Source organism: Zalophus californianus, chromosome 7 (assembly GCF_009762305.2).
Source record: "Zalophus californianus isolate mZalCal1 chromosome 7, mZalCal1.pri.v2, whole genome shotgun sequence".
Lineage (NCBI taxonomy): Eukaryota > Metazoa > Chordata > Mammalia > Carnivora > Otariidae > Zalophus > Zalophus californianus.
This window is the reverse complement of record NC_045601.1, coordinates 29,497,697-29,519,367: the sequence shown is the minus strand read 5'-3', so window position 1 is coordinate 29,519,367 and position 21,671 is coordinate 29,497,697. Positions and strand designations below refer to the sequence as shown.

General features: G+C 39.1%; 1 protein-coding gene across 12 annotated transcripts in view; it reads right to left on the bottom strand.

Annotated features, from left to right (window-relative positions):
• AHI1 (Abelson helper integration site 1) overlaps positions 1-21,671 on the bottom strand; it is a 229,367-nt gene that overhangs the window by 20,065 nt on the left and 187,631 nt on the right. For 10 of the 12 annotated variants that reach the window (XR_003521334.2, XR_003521333.2, XM_027601494.2 and 7 more), the window contains one exon: positions 13,109-13,167. Coding sequence is in view for 9 of the 12 variants with exons in the window: in XM_027601494.2 (XP_027457295.1) it covers positions 13,109-13,167 (59 nt within the window). In the remaining 3 variants the exon portion in view is untranslated. Of the gene's footprint in view, positions 1-13,103; positions 13,168-21,671 lie in introns of those variants that run through there. The other 2 variants (XM_027601499.2, XR_003521335.2) reach the window with 2 other exon arrangements.

The window sequence follows — 21,671 nt, the reverse complement described above, 5'->3', positions numbered from 1 at the left end:
TGGGCAAGCCCTAGTTTTTGACCTCTGTTCCAACCACAGAGTACCTACCGGCCTCAGGGTACCCCAGGCACTTTTACACTTTAGCTTCCGATGTCCTAACGTTTAGGTTCTTCTCTCTTTGTTCACCCTGTCTCAATATGGTCTTTAAGACTTAAATGCTATCTTATATCTTTGGCTTTCACTGATCACTGCAGGAAAATCAGACTGTGTGATCCTCTCCACCTCTTCTAACAATCTATATATAATCTAACAGAAAATTATCTTGAAAACACATACATCTAGATGTTTGCTTGCAGCCAAGATGCAGTAACAGGGACTAGATACACTGCTTGCCTAAAACCACCACCAAAAAACAAACAAACAAGCAAAACCACGGACAAAATATATGAAACAACAGTTTTCAAGACAATAAATCATTGGCAACAAAGGACACTGATACCCAAGAGCTGGAGAATAAATGATGAACCCTATGGTCACCCATCTTACTACCTTGAGACTTTCCAGGCCATAGCACAGGGAGATGAAGCCTGCATGGGTCCTGGTGGACTCCCTAGCAGCTGAGGGTCTGAGGAGACAGAGGTGGTTAGAATTCACAGTGCCAGGGAGGAAAAAGCTTCAGAATGACAGAATGGGAGGATCTGCAAAGGGTTACCCTTCAAGTATTCTGCAAGTACCGATGAATGGATGCATCTGAGGAAACTTCCCAAGGCCCAAACAGTGCCTGTTCCTACCAGCCAGGCTGGCAAACCTCATGACTCAGAGGGCACTGCACAGAGTACCCAGAAGGACTTGTGTCTGTAGTGAGGAATAATTAATGGCTCTTGTCCCAACTAACAAATTTTAAAAGCAAGACCTGAAAGGATCAAACTGTTCCGAAGTAGCTTAACTACATTCTAGAACAGAGCTTAAGGATATTTATAGAAATAGAGAAATATCTAGGAACCAAAAGGTAAAAAATTTTAATGTATGGCATCCAATAAACATTTATTAGGGGGGCAAAGAGACAGAAAAATACAACCTACAATGAGGATAAAAAAATAGAAACTGACCCAGAACTGACACAGGTGTTAGAATTATCATTAAAACAATGTTAGAAAAAAACATTAAAACAGTTATTATAACTATATTGCACCTGCTCAAAAGGTTTAAGCAGACACATGGAAGATAACTAGAAAACCCACAGTGAATTTCTAGAGATGAAAACTAAAATGCCTGAGGTGAGAAATATACTGGAAGGGATTAAAGTCAGAATAGACACTGCAGACAAGAGATCAGATAACCTGAAGACATAGCAGTAGAAACTATTAATAGAAATTAAATGGAAGCCACAGCAATAGAAAGATGAAATACACACACAAAAAAAGAATTAAAAAACATAAAGCATCAGTGAGCTGTGGGACACCTTTATGTGGCCTAATATACGTGTAATTGGAATCCTCAAAGAGGAGGAAAAAACAAAATAAAACAAAACTGAAGAAAAAAGGCCCAAATGTTCTAAATTTGATGAAAATATAAACCTACAGATCCAACCAACCCCCAGCACAAGAAACAAAGAAAATTACAAGGCACATCATGATCAAATTGTGCAAAACCAGTGGTAAAGAGAAACCTTACAAGTAGCCAAAGTGGGGGAAAACATGCTATGTATGGAGGAACAAGATAAGCATAATAGTCTATTTCTTGTTGGAAAAAATTGCAGGTGAAAAGACAGTGGAGGAACATTTTTAAAGTACCAGAAAAAAAGTGCAAATCTTTCAACACAGAATTTTATGCCAAGTGAAAATAGCTTTCAGAAACAAAGATGAGGGGCGCCTGGGTGGCTCAGTTGTTAAGCATCTGCCTTTTGTTCAGGTCATGGTCCCAGGGTCCTGGGATTGAGCCCCGCATCGGGCTCCCTGCTTGGCGGGGGGCCTGCTTCTCCCTCTCCCACTCCCCCTGCTTGTGTTCCCTCTCTCGCTGTGTCTCTCTGTCAAATAAATAAATAAATAAAATCTTAAAAAAAAAAAGAAAGAAAGATGAACTAGTTCCTTTCAGACAGTGAAAAGTGAAGGCATTTTTAGCCAACACTACAAGCAATTTTGAAGGGAGTTCTCCAGGTGTAAAGAAAATGATAGTAGGTGAAAATATAGATTTACACAAAGGAATTACAAAATAACTGAAAATGGAAACAAAATGGGCAAATATTAAGATTTTCTTATGCAATCTCTTCAAAAGATGACAGCTTATTTTTTTTTTAAGACTTTATTTATTTGAGAGAGAGAGAGAACAAGAGAGAGCACAAGCAGAGGGAGCAGCAGGGGGAGAGAGAGAGAAGCAGATTTGCTGCTGAGCAGGGAGCCCGATGTGGGGCTCGATCCCAGGACCTTGAGATCATGACCTGAGCCAGAGGCAGATGCTTAACCAACTGAGCCATGCAAGCGCCCCAAAAGATGACAATTTAAACAAAAATAATAACATACTGAGGGGTTTATAACTTAAATAAATGTGTGACCATAGAAGCATGAAGGTCAGGAAGGAAGATATGGAAGTGTACCATCTTAAAGCTCCTGAAGATATACTGTGTGATAAAGATTTGTATTATAAACCCTAAAAAAAATCACTAACATAGCAAAACACAGTATTATAGACATTAAGCTAGCAAGCAAGATAAAATAAGTAACATAATCTAAAAGAAAGCAGGAAAAGATGAAAAAAGAACTGATGAGACAAAATATTAAACATAAACATTTGCCTAATTACCCTAATTAAAAGGCAGAAATGGTCATATTGGATAAAATGAGCATGACTCAGCTGTATGCTGCCTATAAGAAACATGCTTTAATTCTCAACCTATTTGCATCTTTCTATTTAAAGTATGAAAATACATAAACCATTCTAACATTACTAAAAGAAAACTGGAGAAATTTTGTTAATATTAAATGAAGGAGATTTCAGAACAAAGAATATGACCAGAAATAGTCATTTCATAATAAGGGTGTCAATCCTTCAAGATTACATAACAATCCTAAATATATGGACACCTAATACAGAACTTCAAAATACATGACACAAAAACTAACAGAGCTACAAGAATGAAAAAAACAAGCCCACAATATTAGTTGAAGACTTCAATACCTTACTCTCAATAATAGAAAAGTACACAGAAAATCAGTAAGGCAACAAAAGACAAAAACAACACTATTAGCCCATGTGATCCAATTTATTTATAAAAGAGTACTTCAGGGAGATAAGTGCATAATACATATTCTTTTCTTTTTTTTTTTAAAGATTTTATTTACTTATCTGAGAGAGAGAGAATGAGAGATAGAGAGCACGAGAAGGAAGAGGGTCAGAGGGAGAAGCAGACTCCCTGCTGAGCAGGGAGCCCGATGCGGGACTCGATCCCGGGACTCCAGGATCATGACCTGAGCCGAAGGCAGTCGCTGAACCAACTGAGCCACCCAGGCGCCCTACATATTCTTTTCAAGGGGACTAAAAACTTTTACCAAGAGAGACCAAATTAAGAATCATAAAACAATTCTTAGTAAATTTAAAAAGATGTGGATCATATAGAGTATGTTGTCTGACCACAATGGAATTAGAAATCAGTACCAGAAAGATCTCTGGGAAACTTCCTAAACATTGGAAATGAAATGACCCACTTCTAAGTAACCCATAGGTCAAAGAAGAAATCTGAAGGAAAATTAAAGTATTTTGAAAGAAATGAAAATGAAACCACAACATATCAAAATTTGTGGAATGCCATTCAAGCAGTGCTTAGTGGGAAATTTATGGCACCACATTTTTATGCTAGGAGAGAAGAAAGGTGTTAAATCAATGCTCACAGTTTCCACTTTAAAAAACTAGAAGAAGGACAAGTTAAATCCAAAATAAGCAGAAATAAAGACCAGAGTGGAAATCAATGAAATAGAAAATAAACAATAAACAGAAATCAGTGAAACAAAAAGCCAATTCTTTGAAAAGATCAATAAAATTGATAAACCATTAGCCAGGCTGATTGAAAAAAAAGAGAAAAAAATTATCGACACCAGGGATTAGAGAGATGCAACACTACTACAGATTCTTTTTTTTTTTTTTAAAGATTTTATTTATTTATTTGAGAGAGAGAGAGAATGAGAGATAGAAAGCACGAGAGGGAAGAGGGTCAGAGGGAGAAGCAGACTCCCTGCTGAGCAGGGAGCCCGATGTGGGACTCGATCCCGGGACTCCAGGATCATGACCTGAGCCGAAGGCAGTCGCTGAACCAACTGAGCCACCCAGGCGCCCTACCACAGATTCTTTTAATACTGAAAAGATAATGAGGGAATATTATGAACAACTTTATGTCAAGCAATTCAATTACTTGAGTGAAATGGACAAATTCCTCAGAAGAAACAAACTATCAAAGTCTATACAAGATGAACTAGATAACCTTAATAGCACTTCTATTAAATAAATTAAATTTGTAGTTAAAAATCTTCCAAAAAAGAAAATTCCAGAACCAGACAGCTTTATTGGTGAGTTTACCCAATATTTGAAGAAGAAATAAAATGAAGTCCATGAACGTGGTGGAACTGAGGACTTCTGAATATTCTCTTCTCCAAATAAGTTAGGAGAAAACTGGCAAAAATTGGTTAGAATCTACTTTTTCAGAATTCTGGAAATTAGCCAAAAGCTTGTGGCAACTGGGGAATGTTTAGTCATGAAAATGGGTGGAATCTTGGTAAGATCTTGTGAGCTCTGCGGCATTTCAGTTTGACCTAGTCCTATCCCCCACTGTTGGCTCTCCTTGAAAAAGAAGAGCCTGCGTTTATGGCGAAAGCCAGCAGCCTGGCAGCCACTGGAAGGCACAGAACAGGGAGGGAGCTCTCTCAAAGCCTCATTTCCAAAGAACTGTCTTCACGCGATCTGTCTGGTGGTTCTTTGGAAGATACCACTTGTGAGGCTGTCTGTATTTGACCTATCTCAGAGCTTGCCTTTTCCCTGGGAGGCACTTGTTGAAAACAATTACTGTTAACTTCCTGGCTGAGTGATGGGTAACAGTAGTCCAACAACAGACTAACTAAAGAGCTGTAAAGGAAAAGTTGGGGAAGTAAGATGTCCACAGGGGTCTTGAAAGGCTTGGACATAGTTCTGAGAGTCTAGAAGGTCTCATGTGTAGGGTTGTGTGCATGCACAGCAGAGGCCTAAAGAAGGCCTTACGCCTTCACTTCTGGCTGATCTTAATGCCCTGTGCTAACAGGAAGTGAAAGCTAAGACAGAGTTGTCAAATGCTTGGCTAAATATTGAAGGGGTGCGTAATACCCCAAGAGAACCCCTTAGCAAGACTGGGAGACTTACTGGTTCCAGGTGTTTAAGGAAATCTTTGTCCAATTAGCTGATCACTAATCTAACCAAGCAGAGACTTCAGTGGCAAAACATTATAGTGTTATAGAATTTATTCAGAGAAGTTATTTAACAAACAAACAACAACCACAATAAGTAGCAACAACAAACCTCAGGGAAGGGAAAAATCTAATTTCCAGAGTTGCCATATTATAGCATTTAAAATGTCCAGTTTTCAACAACAGATTACAAGACATACAAAGAAATAAGAAGTGTGGCCCATACAAAGGGAAAAAAGCAATCAACAGAAACTGTCCCTTAGGAAGTCTACACATTGGACTTTCTAGACAAAGACTTGAAATCCACCACTGTAAATATGTTCAAAGAACTAAAGGAAATCATGTCACCAAATAGAGAGTATCAATGAAGAAATAAAAATTATCAAAAATACCAAATCTACACAGACTCTTCCAGAAAATGGAAGAGGTGGGAATTCTTCCTAACTCTATCCATGAAGTTGACCTCCCCTGATACCGAACCAGACAAGACATTACAAGAAAACTATAGATCCATATTTCTCATGAACAAAATGAAAAAAGTTCTAAATTAAATTTTAGAAAATCAAGTCCACCAACTTATAAAAATGATAACCTACCATGACTAAACAAGGTTAATCCTAAGAATGAAAGGTTAGTTTAAATTTGAAAATCAATGTAATTTACCACATTAACATAAATTAATAAAGAAAGATCATGTGATTATTTTAATAGATACAGAGCATTTGACAAAAATCCAACATCCATTCCTGATACAAACTCTCAGCAAACCAGGAAATGAAGGAAACTACCTGATAAAGGACATTTATTAAAAAACCTATGATAATACCCTACTTAATGGTGAAAGACTAAATGCTTTCCCACTCATTACCCATAAGGTCACGAAGAAGATAACACTATGTACTCTCATCATTTCTATTCGACATTGTAACACTGTACTGGAGATTTATACAATGCAATCAGGCAAAAATATAAGAACAAAAATAAAAATAAAAGGCATCCAGTTTGGAAAGGAAGAAATTAAACTGGTTTTCATTTGCTTGAATGTCTATGTAGAGAATCTAGTAAAATACACTGAAAAACTACTAAAAAGGCATTTTAGTAAGATGTCATAGTACAAGTTCAACATACAACAATCAGTAGTATTTCTATAAATGAGCAACAAACAATTATAAACTGAAATTGGAAAACAGTACCATTACATATGAAATACTCAGGAATAAATGAGCCAAAATATGTAGGACTTATACCCTGAAAAGTGAAAACAGTGCTGTGAGAAATTAAAGAAGATCTCAATAAATGAAGAAATATATCATGTTAATAAGTCAGGTTACCGAACATTGTTAACATGTCAGTTCTCCCCAAACTGATCTCTGGATTCAAGGCAATGCCACCTGGAACTGTGGTAGGTTCTGTTTTAGGACAAGCTTATTCTAAAATTCATGTGGGCATAAAAGGGACCTTGAATAGCTAAACCAATATTTAAAAAGGACAAAGTTGGAGGACCAATAATACCCAATTCCAAGACATATTACAAAACCGTAGTAATCAAGACAGTGTGTTACTGATGTAAAGACAGAAAAGTCGATCAATGGATCAGAATAGAGAGTCTGGAAACAAACCCACACATATACTGACAACTGATTTTCACAAAAGTGCAAAAAGGCCATTCATCTGAGGCAGGATTGCTTTTTCAACAAATGGTGCTGGAACAACCAGATATGCAAATGCAAACAAAACAAAATAAACCTTCTGATCCAAACCTCATACCATATATAAAAATTAATGCAAAACAGATCATAGACTTAAATATAAAACCTGAAATTATAAAACTTTTATAAGAAGAAATAGGAAAAAACTTTTGTGACTTTGATAAATTGGACTTCATCGAAATAAAGCTTACTCTTTGAAAGCCATTATTAAGAGAATGAAAAGGAAAAATGGAGCCTGGGGGGAAATATCTGCAAATTGTGTACCTGATGAAGAACATATTTATAATATATAAAGACCATTGTAATGTCACACAACTGACAATGGATGAGTCTGATCTCACAAAGGGGAGGGGTAAGAAAAAGGCTGAAAAATGGATAAAGAACTTAAAAAAAAAAAGGTTGCAAATAATAGAGTATTTTAGGGAAAAAAGATAAACTACTTTCTTCTCATGGACAGAAAAAGAAACTGAGGGTGTCTGGAATAGGATTATTATTATTTTTTTAAAGATTGATTGATTAATTGATTTTGACAGAGAGAGAGAGACAGTGAGAGAGGGAACACAAGCAGGGGGAGTGGAGGAGGGAGAAGCAGGCTTCCCGCCGAGCAGGGAGCCCAATGCGGGGCTTGATCCCAGGACCCTGGGATCATGACCTGAGCGGAAGGCAGACACTTAACGACTGAGCCACCCAGGCGCCCCTGGAATAGGATAATTATAAAGATGGAATCAATACATAGTGGAGGATTGACAGGATACTTAGAATTAACCCTATGGCTTCACTGTATTAAGAAGAGATTTCATTCATTCATTTAGTTTACATTTGAGTGTTCATAAAGGACTTTAACATGACTGACCATCTGAATTAACTTTTCTCTGATCAAAGTTGTTAATGAAATAAAACATTCTATGTTTAAAAAAAAACCCAATGCCGAGCGATGTTGAGCACTTTTTCATGTGTCTGTTGGCTATTTGGATGTCTTCTTTGGAAAAATGTCTGTTCATGTCTTCTGCCCATTTCTTGATTGGATTATTTGTTCTTTGGGTGTTGAGTTTGATAAGTTCTTTATAGATTTTGGATACTAGCCCTTTATCTGATATGTCATTTGCAAATATTTTCTCCCATTCTGTCAGTTGTCTTTTGGTTTTGTGGACTGTTTCTTTTGCTGTGCAAAAGCTTTTTATCTTGATGAAATCCCAATAGTTCATTTTTGCCCTTGCTTCCCTTGCCTTTGGCGATGTTTCTAGGAAGAAGTTGCTGCGGCTGAGGTCGAAGAGGTTGCTGCCTGTGTTCTCCTTTAGGATTCTGATGGACTCCTGGCTCACACTGAGGTCTTTCAACCATTTGGAGTCTATTTTTGTGTGTGGTGTAAGGAAATGGCCCAGTTTCATTCTTCTGCATGTGGCTGTCCAATTTTCCCAACACCATTTGTTGAAGAGACTATTTCCATTGGACATTCTTTCCTGCTTTGTCAAAGATTAGTTGACCATAGAGTTGAGGGTCCATTTCTGGGCTCTCTATTCTGTTCCACTGATCTATGTGTCTGTCTTTGTGCCAGTACCATTCTGTCTTGATGATGACAGCTTTGTAATAGAGCTGGAAGTCCAGAATTGTGATGCCGCCAGCTTTGCTTTTCTTTTTCAACATTCCTCTGGCTATTCGGGGTCTTTTCTGGTTCCATACAAATTTTTGGATTATTTGTTCCATTTCTTTGAAAAAAGCGGATGGCATTTTGATGGGGATTGCATTGAATGTGTAAATCAAAACCTCACTGAGATACCACCTCACACCAGTCAGAATGGCTAAAATTAACAAGTCAGGAAACGATAGATGTTGGTGGGGATGCGGAGAAAGGGGAACCCTCGTACACTGTTGGTGGGAATGCAAGCTGGTGCAACCACTCTGGAAAACAGTATGGAGGTTCCTCAAACAGTTGAAAATAGAGCTACCATATGATCCAGCAATTGCTCTACTGGGTATTTACCACGAAGATACAAATGTAGGGATCCGAAGGGGTATGTGCACCCCAATGTTTATAGCAGCAATGTCCACAATAGCCAAACTGTGGAAAGAGCCAAGATGTCCATCGACAGATGAATGGGTAAAGAAGAAGTGGTATATATACACAATGGAATATTATGCAGCCATCAAAAGGAATGAGATCTTGCCATTTGCAACGACGTGGATGGAACTGGAGGGTGTTATGCTGAGTGAAATAAATCAATCAGAGAAAGACATGTATCATATGACCTCACTGATATGAGGAATTCTTTTTTTTTTAAAGATTTATTTATTTGAGAGAGTGAGAATGAGAGAGAGAGAGTACATGAGAGGGGGGAGGGTCAGAGGGAGAAGCAGGCTCCCCGCCGAGCAGGGAGCCCGATGCGGGACTCGATCCTGGGACTCCGGGATCATGACCTGAGCCAAAGGCAGTCGCTTAACCAACTGAGCCATCCAGGCGCCCGATATGAGGAATTCTTAATCTCAGGAAACAAACTGAGGGTTCCTGGAGTGGTGGGGGCTGGGAGGGATGGGGTGGCTGGGTGATAGACATTGGGGAGGGTATGTGCTATGGTGAGCACTGTGAATTGTGCAAGACTGTTGAATCACAGATCTGTACTTCTGAAACAAATAATGCAATATATGTTAAGAAAAAAAAAAAGCAGAAGATAGCAGGAGGGGAAGAATGAAGGGAGGTAAATCGGAGGGGGAGACGAACCATGAGAGATGATGGACTCTGAAAAACAAACTGAGGGTTCTAGAGAGGAGGGGTGTGGGGGGATGGGTTAGCCTGGTGATGGGTATTAAAGAGGGCACGTTCTGCGTAGAGCAGTGGGTGTTATGCACAAACAATGAATCATGGAACACTACTTCAAAAACTAATGATGTAATGTATGATGATTAACATAACACTAAAGAATTTAAAGAAAAAAACCCCAAAAAACTGAAGTTAAAAACAGATTAATGACTAAGGAATACCAATACTACTTATTAAGGATTGTAACATATTTACAGAAATTTCATTACAAACTCTGACTTAGGCAGCAGATAATAATATCATAAGGGCATAAGGTACAAAGGGCAAAAGTGTAAGACTTTTAAGAAAATATCTTTGCACAGAAGTGATTGACATTTCTAAAAAAAATAAGAAAGAATAAACCAGACAAAGAAATTCAAGTGTAAGTGGGAAGAAGTAGTCCTATGTGGCTTATTTATATATTCTGGTCAACCAACTTAAATAATCAGATCTTGCAAACTGAATGGCAAGACTGCAAAGAAACACAAAAATTAGCCTCTGTCCATTTACTTGGATACAATGGACTCACTTAGGTACATTAAAGAAATAAAGAAATAAAGAAATAACTTCTTTGTACATACTGGGCTATAATATTTTCATCTTCAACTCACCTACAGTTTCTAGGTCATGAGAAATGTATCTTAATTCATCCTTATTTCTAAGAAATTACTAGTACAGGGAAAGCCCAAAGGCTGCAGGTGAACTTGAACATTTAGACATATCTGAACTTCTTATGAAAATTTATTTTCAGAAGCTTGGTAAGTGCTCTATGCTCAAAAGGAAAAGTCAAACTACCCTTACAGTCTTTAGAAGCTGGGATGTTTTGTGAGGTTTTTTTTTTAAAAACTTTAATCAGGAGAGCATGGTGTGGCTGGATCTCTATCACTTGAAAATAGGTATCCAATGCAGTCAGAGTGACCACAGTCTCTCATTTTCATGTTAGCTAAAAGTTCTAAAAGTTTTCATAAAACGTGGTCAAAAACACCAAGAACACTGTTGCCATAATGTATTAAATATGGTTATTTTTTGGTTGCTGAAACAGTTTGTCCTCATTGTTCCAGGTACTTTTTATGTATATAATCTGTCATTGAGTATAAACTCCTTGGGGCAATGACTGTATTGTCAACTAGTATATAAAATTTTACTTTTTTAGAGAATGGAACTGAAAACTTTCCTGGCAGATCTAACAATGAACAAAAACCGGAAAGACCTGGGATGTGTGTTTGCATCCTATGACTGGCAACAGGAAAGCCTGGAAAGAAAAGGAGATTAGGAAACAGAGGACCTGTGTTCTGGAACTGGGTCTGCCACTTAGTACCCACAGTGACTTGAAACAAGTCTCAGCCTCGAAGATCTTGTTTCTCCATATGTAAGACGGGTCAGGATGTTGGTCTGCAGGGCAATGGTGGGAATCATGATCATGTGACTGTGCTCTGAAGTGATACGGGCTATAGATAGATAGAGCATCATCAACAGAGTTAGTTTCTCTCTCAGAAAGATTTTCAAGCTTCCAACAAAATGGTATTTTACCAAGAAGCTTGACAATTCTAAATATGATTTAAGAAACAAACACTGCAGTAGTCTGAGAATCTTCGGTGTTGTCTGTGCGTTGACACAGACCAACCTGTGAATGTTACACAAGGCCTCCCCCCTTAATTTTCTTGACTAGAAAACAGAGGGGATGTAGAATTTCTAAGGAATCTTCTAGGTCATGATTCGGTGACTCTTGGAAACACCATTTAAAAATTATGTTTGTCTTTCATCTGTAGAATGAAACATTATCTTGTGAGATAGTGCATGAGTTTATTTGATAATTCCTGTAAATTAGACTGTCACCTACATCAGAATTTTTGAACTGAAAGAGACATATTATTCTTCAAAAGGTCAAAGCAGATAGCAGGGTTAACTTGAACAAGTACCTTCCTGAAGGAAATTCAGCAGGGATGATCTGGTGCGTGTGTGTGCAAGCAAGTGCATATGAGGGGATGGTGGTGGTTGAACGGGAGGGCACGACAGGCATCTAGGCTGTTCAAGGCTGTTACACTCATGTGATGGTTTGCTAGTAATGTGTGAATATGAAGTTTGGGCTGAAAGTTAGGTATAAAATCATCTGCAGTGATTAAAAAAAAGTGAGAAATATTCTGGGAAGGTTTTTGATGTAATTTTTTTGAGGTAAAAGGGATTTTCTATTTATGCATTAAGTGACACAGCAACTACCTAATAAAAATACAAAAACTTCCTAGTGATCTTTAAAATAAATACCTCAAAGTAAACTGCTTAAATATATTAGGCATTTGTAGAAAATACATAGTGATAATGTTCTGGGTATTAGCGTTTTTTTTTTTTTTCTTTAATGCCTCAAAATAGGTATTTCATATATATCTTTTTTAACCATATCATCTACTTGTTTTCAGTTAATGTCATTTTTTAAAAAGATTTTATTTATTTATTTGACAGAGAGAGACACAGCAAGAGAGGGAACACAAGCAGGGGGAGTGGGAGAGGGAGAAGCAGGTTTCCTGCCGAGCAGGGAGCCTGATGCGGGGCTCGATCCCAGGACCCTGGGATCATGACCTGAGCCAAAGGCAGACGCCTAATGACTGAGCCACCCAGGCGCCCCTCAGTTAATGTCATTTTAAAATATTACTCAAATAGGGGCGCTTGGGTGGTTGAGCTGGTTGAGCGTCTGACTCTTGATTTTGGCTCAGGTCATGATGTCAGCTCATGGTCATGGGATCGAGCCCCATTGGGGTCTGTACTCAGAGTCTGCTTGGGATTCTCTCCCTCTCCCTTTTGCCCCCCCCACTCATGTGTGTGTACACGCGCTCTCTCTCTCTAAATTGAGTAAATAAAATCTTAAAAAAAAATGTTACTCAAAAATAAAAGACAAAGTAGGTCCACAAAAACAAAAATTTAGTGTGATATTTTAATTTTATTTAATATTATTTCTTTAACTTAGTTATATATACATCCTCAAAGTCCAACCATTAAAATATTCTCCTTAAGCTAGCTTAACTCTTTCAAAAATCAATGATCTGAAATTTAACTTCTGGTGTAATGTCATAAAAAGAGAAATGGAGAAACTGTCCTTAAAAAAAAATACAAAAAAAATAAAAAACTAATGATGTAATATATGGTGATTAACATAACAATAAAAAAGAAAAAAATACAAAAAAACAAAAACCAAAAAAACCCCTCAACTATTTATCACCGCAAATTATTTAAGAGGAAAAGTTGCTTACTGTGCCATGGACTCTGAGCCCAGTCTGAAGCCCGGGGACTTGTCCTTAATGACTGGCTGCTGCGAAAGAAGAACAACAATGGGTAAGAAATGACTCGGAGAAGACAGTGTAGGCAACAGTCAGAACCTGCTGAATGAGAGCATGCCTGTCCTGAACATAAATGGCTATCAGCATCATGTATTCCCTCCGATGGAAAACCAAGGAACTGGTTCTCCAGATCATCTGAGCACTCTATACCTGAAGTCAGTTTTCAGGTATGTGGCAAAGACATCAGGTGTGAATCAGTCTAAATTAATCTAGAAATACTATATGGAGATAGCTTAAGTTCGAAATTTATCTTTCATTACTACAGCTTTCTTTCCTCATCTTTTCGGTACACTTTATATTTTCATAGTGATGATCACCATGGAACTACATGTAAAATTTTGGATCTGAAAACAGTCTTGTACAAAATTTGTTCAGTATGTATTTTATTAATGGCACCTTCCTGAGGAAAACAAATTAATAAGTGCTTCCAGCGATGCCAGATTATACTGAGTGTCTTGTTAGACGTTCCTCTGGAATTCGAGCATTAACTCCGGATCAAAGTATACTGTGGGAAAATGGTGTTTGATAATCATGAAACAGTCTTTTATAAATCAACCCAATGTCGCTATAAAACTGACTACAAATGTTTTTTGAGAGATAATTACATGTTATGGAAAGAATTCATTTAAAATTCACATAGAAAATATATAATGTTCCTACATTAAAGTTTTGAGTTACATACAAATGAAAGGGATACATCATATCTACTTAATTATTTAAATTAAAAAAAAACTTCAGAAAACAAAAAACCAAAATGAAATGAAAGAAAAGGAGTATAACCTTTTCTTTCAGGCTTAAGTTGTTTGAGTAAGTATTACTTTCCCATTCTTATCTTTCCTGTAGCTTGTTTTGCTTTGTAGATTTCCTCCTCCACAATCAGATTTCTGTAAGATTTGGCACTGAATATCTTAAAACAAGTATTACTTATCATAAAGATTTCAAAAGGATATTGTTTTCTGGATCATAATTATGTCGTATTATTGCTCTCTGTACAGCTTTAAATCAAGCATATCATAAAAACAAGAATAAAAGAACAAGAAGACTTGGTGGTGAAAGGTAGATGTTGTAGCAAGTGACCCAATTTCACAAAACAACAAAAGAACTAGTAACACCTTGATTTTTCTCTACCAGTGAAGATGATCTGACTCAGTTCAAATGTGTTAGGGAAAAAAAGTACAAACACATGAAAAACTCAAATTCAAGGACTAGTTCAGATTGCAGAACAGTCTACCTGCCCTCAACCCAATAGAGCAAGAAGCAAAGAAAACCATCAAAATCTAGACTCAGAAAGCATCAATTACAATCAAATTTCTTTAGTTTTCCCCCGCACTTATAAAATAAATTCCAAACATAGCAATCAAATTAATTTTATTTTTTACATGGTCTAAGTATTACTTCTATCTCTTTGCCCATGGCAAGACCAATGTCTTACCGCAAATGTATGTATGTGTGAAACTTTGTTAAAACTCTGGATTAAAAAAAAAAAATCCTCAACATAACAACTCTAATCAGAATCTGAACCTACTGCAGAGGTTGAGGGAAGAAAAGTCAGACACTTATACATCACTGTTAAGTCAATGTTACTTTTAATTATTTGTGACCTTGACAAATGAGTAACAACATATTGCCACGTGTAGGTCTTATCAAACTGCTTTCAATAGTCTGTTCATGTGAAATGGATGCTATCATGTCCTCAAAAAGTTTGTCTTAAGTGGGTTTAACAGTGTCCCTGCCACCTTTCCTACTGTATTACTGTGTTACAGTAACTGGCACATTCAAGTCCTTTTTCATGATGCAAAGGTGGCTTAACTTGGGTTCAAACCCTATGAATCTCAAGTTAACAGGGTATCCACATTACAAAGTTTTAACACTTATTTGTTAAAGGACACTTATTTAATTCAGACCAATATTCCACTTCTAAACACCTTTACTCACTCATTCCTTGGTCTCAGCAGCAGCACGCCATATGGGTAGTTACTCATGGAGGCAGAAGGAGGGGGAAGAAGGAGGTGTCTCTGTGAGCTGTTTTGTTTCATTTTCTCTTTTAACAAAAAGCCCCAAGGCTATAGTACAATCAGACCATAAGCACCACCACCCCCTCACCCCATCAACAAGGCGAAGGAGCATGACCGCCCTTCTTTCCCTCCTGTCCACGAACACCTCTCAAAGTTGTTTTGTGACTTCGTTTTCTCTTCACGGATACCCTTGATTTGGAGAGGAGGGGATGAAGAGAGGAAGATGAGCAAAGCAAAGGAGATGAATGAAAGGACCAGAATCCAGAGGCCCCTCCTTCCCAAACCCTCACAGCTTCTCAGTGATGCTTTTAAATTTAGATGCAGTGAGACTTAAACATGAAAGGAATGATTAATGGCATGATTTTAAGTGCCCCCACTGATTATGTGGAGATTCACCAAGAAGAAACAACTCATAAATAGCTTTGTAAAAGAGAAATGGGCCATGCAGACAACTCACCCAAATATTTCTGTAAACTTGAGGAACCAATGTTAAATTAAGTAAATGTTCAATGTCGGTTGTAGCTAGCATACCAGTGAGCTTTAAATAAGGCAAACTTATGATATAGTATAGCTCTATATTTACATGCTGTTTATAATACCTTCTAATATCTTCTACCTTGCCCATATGATTAGTATCTACAATTTACTTATACTCACTTTTCAGGATTTTTTTTAAAAAAGAGGGAGAGAAAAACCACCACCTCCAGAGCTGGTGGCTAAGTTCCAGTCTTGGTTCTGTCATTAACTTTCTGTGCAGCCTGAGCACAAGCCACTTAACTCCTCTTGGGATCTGTTTTTTACTTGAAAATGAACAGATGGCGCTCAGAATAAAAGCATGAATGACCATAGCACCATTCTTGTATTTTACAGATGAGGAAATGGAGGCCCAGAGTCATCAAGCTTACAGAAGTAGCCTGAAGGCTACAATTCTATTTTTTCAAACTGATTTAATGACAAAACTATTTTTCACAACAATTTTGCATGAAACGCTCATATATAAACGCTTAAGTGTAGAATTACTCTAGGTGAAGCTAGGTTTGGTGGCCTGGCCAGCCCTGTCTTCCCAGCCCTACTCCCCAGAGCCCTAAAGAGTAGGGGTCTACAGAAGAAGAGTTTATAGACCACTGGACTCGACAAGCGCTTCCAGATTTCCTGTTGCTAAAATTCTGTTTCCAGGAGCACAATTTTACAATTTTATATATTCATATCAGTTTGCTGTTGATTCTTTGATGTTAGTATTACTGATGATGTGAATTGTATTTGATGAATTATAATGCTTTTCCTTAAGGACAAAATAGTCCCCTGCATGAAGACGCAGTTTCTAGAAGTATATTAAAACAAAAAGCAAAGGTCTTTATCTTGGTTCGTGGCTTGTAGTTTTTGGTACTGACTGTGCCAATTAAAACAACAGATATTTATGAAACCCCACTCTGTGAGGCACTGTGCTAGATGTCCTGGGGGTACAAAGCTAAGTAGACTGTATGAAAGAGTTTATGATCCAATGGGGAAAGAGGTGGATACAACCAGCAAGGCAGAAGGGGATAAATGTTATGATAAAGGTAAAAAGAAAATATATTGAAATAAAGGAACAGTAGCCTTGAATTGTAACTTGAGGTTTTTGAGAAGGATTCACAGAGGAGGGAGCATTTAGCAAGATCTTAAAGAGATGAACTGAAATTCTGGTAACTGGAGAAGCACAAAAAAACTAAGTAATTCAAGGAAACAGGGTGAGCAAAGGTTTGAGGAATGTGTGCTGGGCAGCCTACTCAGGAGGTTGTTTTAGAAGATGAAGAAAAATAGGTCAGAATGCAATTCAATCTTCAAGGTATGGGACCTAGAGATAAACATTTACAAGATTCGGACTTTATAGACAAAGGTAGAGCCAACCAAAATTTCTGAGCTGGTAAGTCACATGACTTGATTTCTATTTTAGCAAGGTTTCTCCTCTGTGGTAGGCAGGGAACAGGGGCATTAAAGGCTGGAGGCTGGAGGATGGAGGAGCGCCTGGGTGGCTCAGTCGTTAAGCATCTGCCTTTGACTCAGGTCATGGTCCCAGGGTCCTGGGATGGAGCCCCGCATCGGGCTCCCCGCTCATCAGGAAGCCTGCTTCTCCCTCTCCCACTCCCTCTGCTTGTGTTCCCTCTCTCGCTGTCTCTGTCAAATAAATAAATAAAATCTTAAAAAAAAAAAAATAAAAGGCTGGAGAATGGAAGAGCGAAGACTGCTGGAGGCAGGGACCAGGGGGCCATTTCACGGCAATATCCTCCCCATGCTTTCTCCTCTCAGTTCACTCTTTAAAAAAACTGGCATCCCTAATACCTTCTGCCCTTTGTCCTTTCCATTCTTTATATTCCTCTGTTCCCATGCATTTAACCAGTGTGTTTGGGCTAATGACTTCCAAATCAATACCATGAAACCAGATCTCAAGTTGCCTTCAAAATGATTCGGCAATCGCCACTTTTCAGCACCTTTCGTAAACACAATTTTTTTCTGAAAATACACTTAGTTTCACCGAAACTACCTAGCAAGTCTGAGTTTTCAGCAAATCTCTCCTGAGTTCCCTGGATGCCTGCAAGATATCTGCCAACTTTGTGAGTCTCAAACCGAAGTGTTTCTCATACTCTTTAACATGCCAAGATGCTCAAATCAGCAACCCAGATTTCTCCTTTACTTTCAGATGGATTTAGTCACCACGCCCTAGTGTCTCATTGCGTTGGGCTCAGATTATTCAAGAGCTTCTCCTGCTTAGTTCCTTCAGTACTGCTTTTTTTGAGCTTCTAGAGTGAGTTTTGGTTTTTTAGAGACAGCGAGCGAGGGGGGTGGGCAAAGGGACAGGGAGAGAGACAGAGAATGCTAAGCAGGCTCTATACCCAGCACAGAGCCTGACGTGGGGCTCGATCTCATGACCCTGAGATCATGACCTGAGTCAAAACCAAGAGTCGGACGCTTAACAGACTGAGCCACCCAGGTGCCCCTAGAATGAGCTTCTGAAACCACCCATTTGATCATGCTATCTCCATGCTTTAAATCTGTCGGTGGCTCCCTACGACCTCCAGGATAAAACCCAACTTCTTAACATGCCATATAGGGACCTTCTTAATCCTGTCCACTTGTTCAGGTTCAGCAGTTTGTTTTTGAACTTTGCATCCCAAGCGCTAGCCATGATGAAACATTTGTGGTGGCCCCCGCGCACCATGCCTTAGCATAGATTCAGTCTGCCAGGAATGCCCTTCCTCTCGTGAAACTCAATTTAGAAATCGATTCTTTGGGAAAGCTCTCCTGACCTCACAAAGCTTAGGTCGGCATCCATTTCTATTTGTTCTTGCATCTTGTGTAGAAGTCTGTCATTCTCTTGTGCTGCAGAATCCCCTGATGTCTATCTGCCAGTTCTTTCAAGAGAGAACTCCCTGAAGACGAAGGCAGATGATGGGTATATTAGACCAGAGGTTCCAGAATGATCTCTACAGAAAAATTTCTGGGAGGCAAGTAGAAATATCCCCGGGGGATTCAGGACAGGAACCAGGGTTACAGATATAGGATTTGATACATCTGAAATACCAAACTATTATCTGAAACTATGGGGGTAGAAGGGATAATCTGGAAAAAAAATACATTAGAGAAAAATACAAAACAACAGAAAAGGTGCAGCACTGTGTATGCTGGAGAAGGCTTGTATTATGGTGACAGGCTGAACCAGAGAAGGAGGGAGGAGCCAAAAGTGCAGTGTTACAAAAGGGAAGAGAGGAACAGCAGAGAGCTGGTGGTGTTAATGACCCAGGACGGTGGGGGTATGGAGTATTTCTTTATATGGTCTGTTAACTGCTGGGTTGGGTCCTTCCCTCTACTCTGCACTTCAGCCCTTGTCCTTTCTCCCTGGGACCAGCTGGGTTTTCAATTTTTCTGATGAGCATTTCTGGCCACTTTAGGGCTTTTGCACCTGTGGTTGCTAGTGCCTCAAATGTATCCTCCTCGTAACAACTAACCATCTCCTTCTCACCACATGGCCTCATAGTCTCCCTTCACTGTCCTCTCACTGCTTCTATACTTCCTTTTGTGAGTCCCTAATTACAATGGCTTTCACTCATTAGATGGTAACTTCTATAAGTGGAGGGGCTGTTTGTTTAATTTGCCATTCTACCATCCAGACAACATTCCATCCCAGTGCCTGGGAAAACGGCAGGCATTCTGTATGTATGTGTGAAATGAATAAACAATGAAGATGCCCAAGGAGTGGACGAATGAGGATGGGCATGATGGGGGGAGAGCTAGAAGGATGTGGGAGGGGAAAATGACCAAAACTACAAGTGGAGGGGTCAGCGATAGAAAGAAGGGTGCTTCTTTCTGTGAGATCTGAAAGCGGCTGGAGAAGGAAGGTGAAGTTAACAGAAATACAGAGAAAGGAGAGACGAGGAGTAGAGAAAATTCACGTTGGATAACTTCTCTTCATTCAGGAAGAAGAGACAAAGTCAACTTGGAGTAAGAGGTTAGGGACCGGAGGAACGTGGACAGAACTGTGACTGAGCACTGTCAAGAATGGAGTAGGGAGTCAGTCAGGGAGGAAAAAAAAGACGATCGAGACCATGGGCCTCACTGAGGCTGGGAATCCATCACCAATATGACACAGAGAGTTATGTGAGTTATGTGACTTTCTTTGGTAGTGATAAAATTCCAGAGGCTAAGTACAAAAAGAGGGCAACTGGTTTGTCCCCACCGGCCTGGGGGCTGGTAAGAGAAGTAGGCTCAGTCACACGCTCCAAATACTACACATGTGTCTGGCATCAAACTGGTAAATAATTGCTGCTTCCATGCATTTATTTCCTGGTGGCCCCAGTGATCTGATTAGGGGAGAATGAAAAATGACTGCAGAGAACCAGGAAGGCAGGAAGCATCAGAATGCCACCCCCATCTCTCTCTAATTCCTGCAGACTACAGAATCATTTGGGTCATCCACTTCCTCTTCTGGGACGGAACTGTTCCCTAGAGACGGGAGATTAAGGAAGGAACCTGGAGACTGACGGAGACCTAACGCAGCCCTCTGTGTACTGCCGAGCATCCCCTGCGTGCAGCACCAGCGCGGGGGACTCCAGTGGGGGGGGGGGGCTGACTCGGAAGACTCAGAATGACCTCAGCACAGCTGATCCTATTTGTCTACCGGATCCTTTCGTTGCTCAATAAACATTCACTGGATATCTGCCCTGCACTAGATGCTGGGAATTCGATTCTGAACATGATATAGTCCCTGCCTTCAAGGAACTTTTAGCCCTTTTATTTCCATCCAGAGAGGAAGAAAGAAATAGAAGAAAACAGTCAGACACATGGGCCATGCTAGAAGTAGCAGGTTATATTTTTTCCTTTTAAACCAACTCCCTTTGCCTGCACTTCTCCTTCTTCATCTTTATTATAAAGACTTAACAGGTTTCTGAAACAGCTATGTACTTTTAGTAAAGTTTCAAAATGCAACTGATCCTCATTATTTGTGGACTGTCTGTTTGCAAATTCGCCTCCTTACTCCAGCTCGTTTGTAACCCCCGATCAATACCTGCCGTGCTTTTTACAGCCATTAGAACACACGCACACATGCAGAGTGCTGAAAATTTGAGCTGGCCGATGCACACAATCCTAGCTGAGTTTGGAACACTAGGAACTTCTAATGCTTTGGCATGTTTCAAATACTCTAATTTCAGCTCTCATACTATAAATAAGTATCCTTTCTGTGGCCTATTTACTGCTATGTTTTTCACATTTTTTTTTTTTTTAAGATTTTTTTTTTTTTAGTTATTTATTCATGAGAGACAGAGGAGCAGAGAGAGAGAGAAGCAGAGGGAGAAGCAGGCTCCCAAGGAGCAGGGAGCCCGATGCGGGACTCGATCCCAGGACCCTGGGATCATGACCTGAGCCGAAGGCAGACGCTTAACCATCTGAGCCACCCAGGCGCCCCTGTTTTTCACATTTTTGTGTTTTGTTGATTCTGTGGTTTAAAATGATCCCTAAACAATGGGCTGAGGTGTTGTCTAGTGTGACTAAATGTAAGAAGGCTGATGTGCCTTAGATAAAATACATGTGTCAGCTGAGCTCTGTTCAGGCACAAATTCTAGTACTGCTGGATAGGAGTTCAACTTCAATGAATCAGCAATATATATTACATAAAGTGTCTTTATACTTTATACCAGCTGATGAAAATGTTGTGACCAGAGGCTCACAGGAACCTAATCCTGTATTTTCCCTAGGACCACTGGTTCAATATTCACTAATTCAATGTTCATGGTGAATTCAGAGAACATAACTGCAATGAACAATGAGAATCCACTCTATGTTTTTCAGCATGGCTTCTGTGTATCCACCAAATTACGATTTTACTGTTCTTCATTGCTACCTTCTTATTCCTGACACACCTGTGAAGTTTTTGGGAGCTCTGTCTCAATCAAATCATAATCATTTACTGAGAATATTCTACATATAGA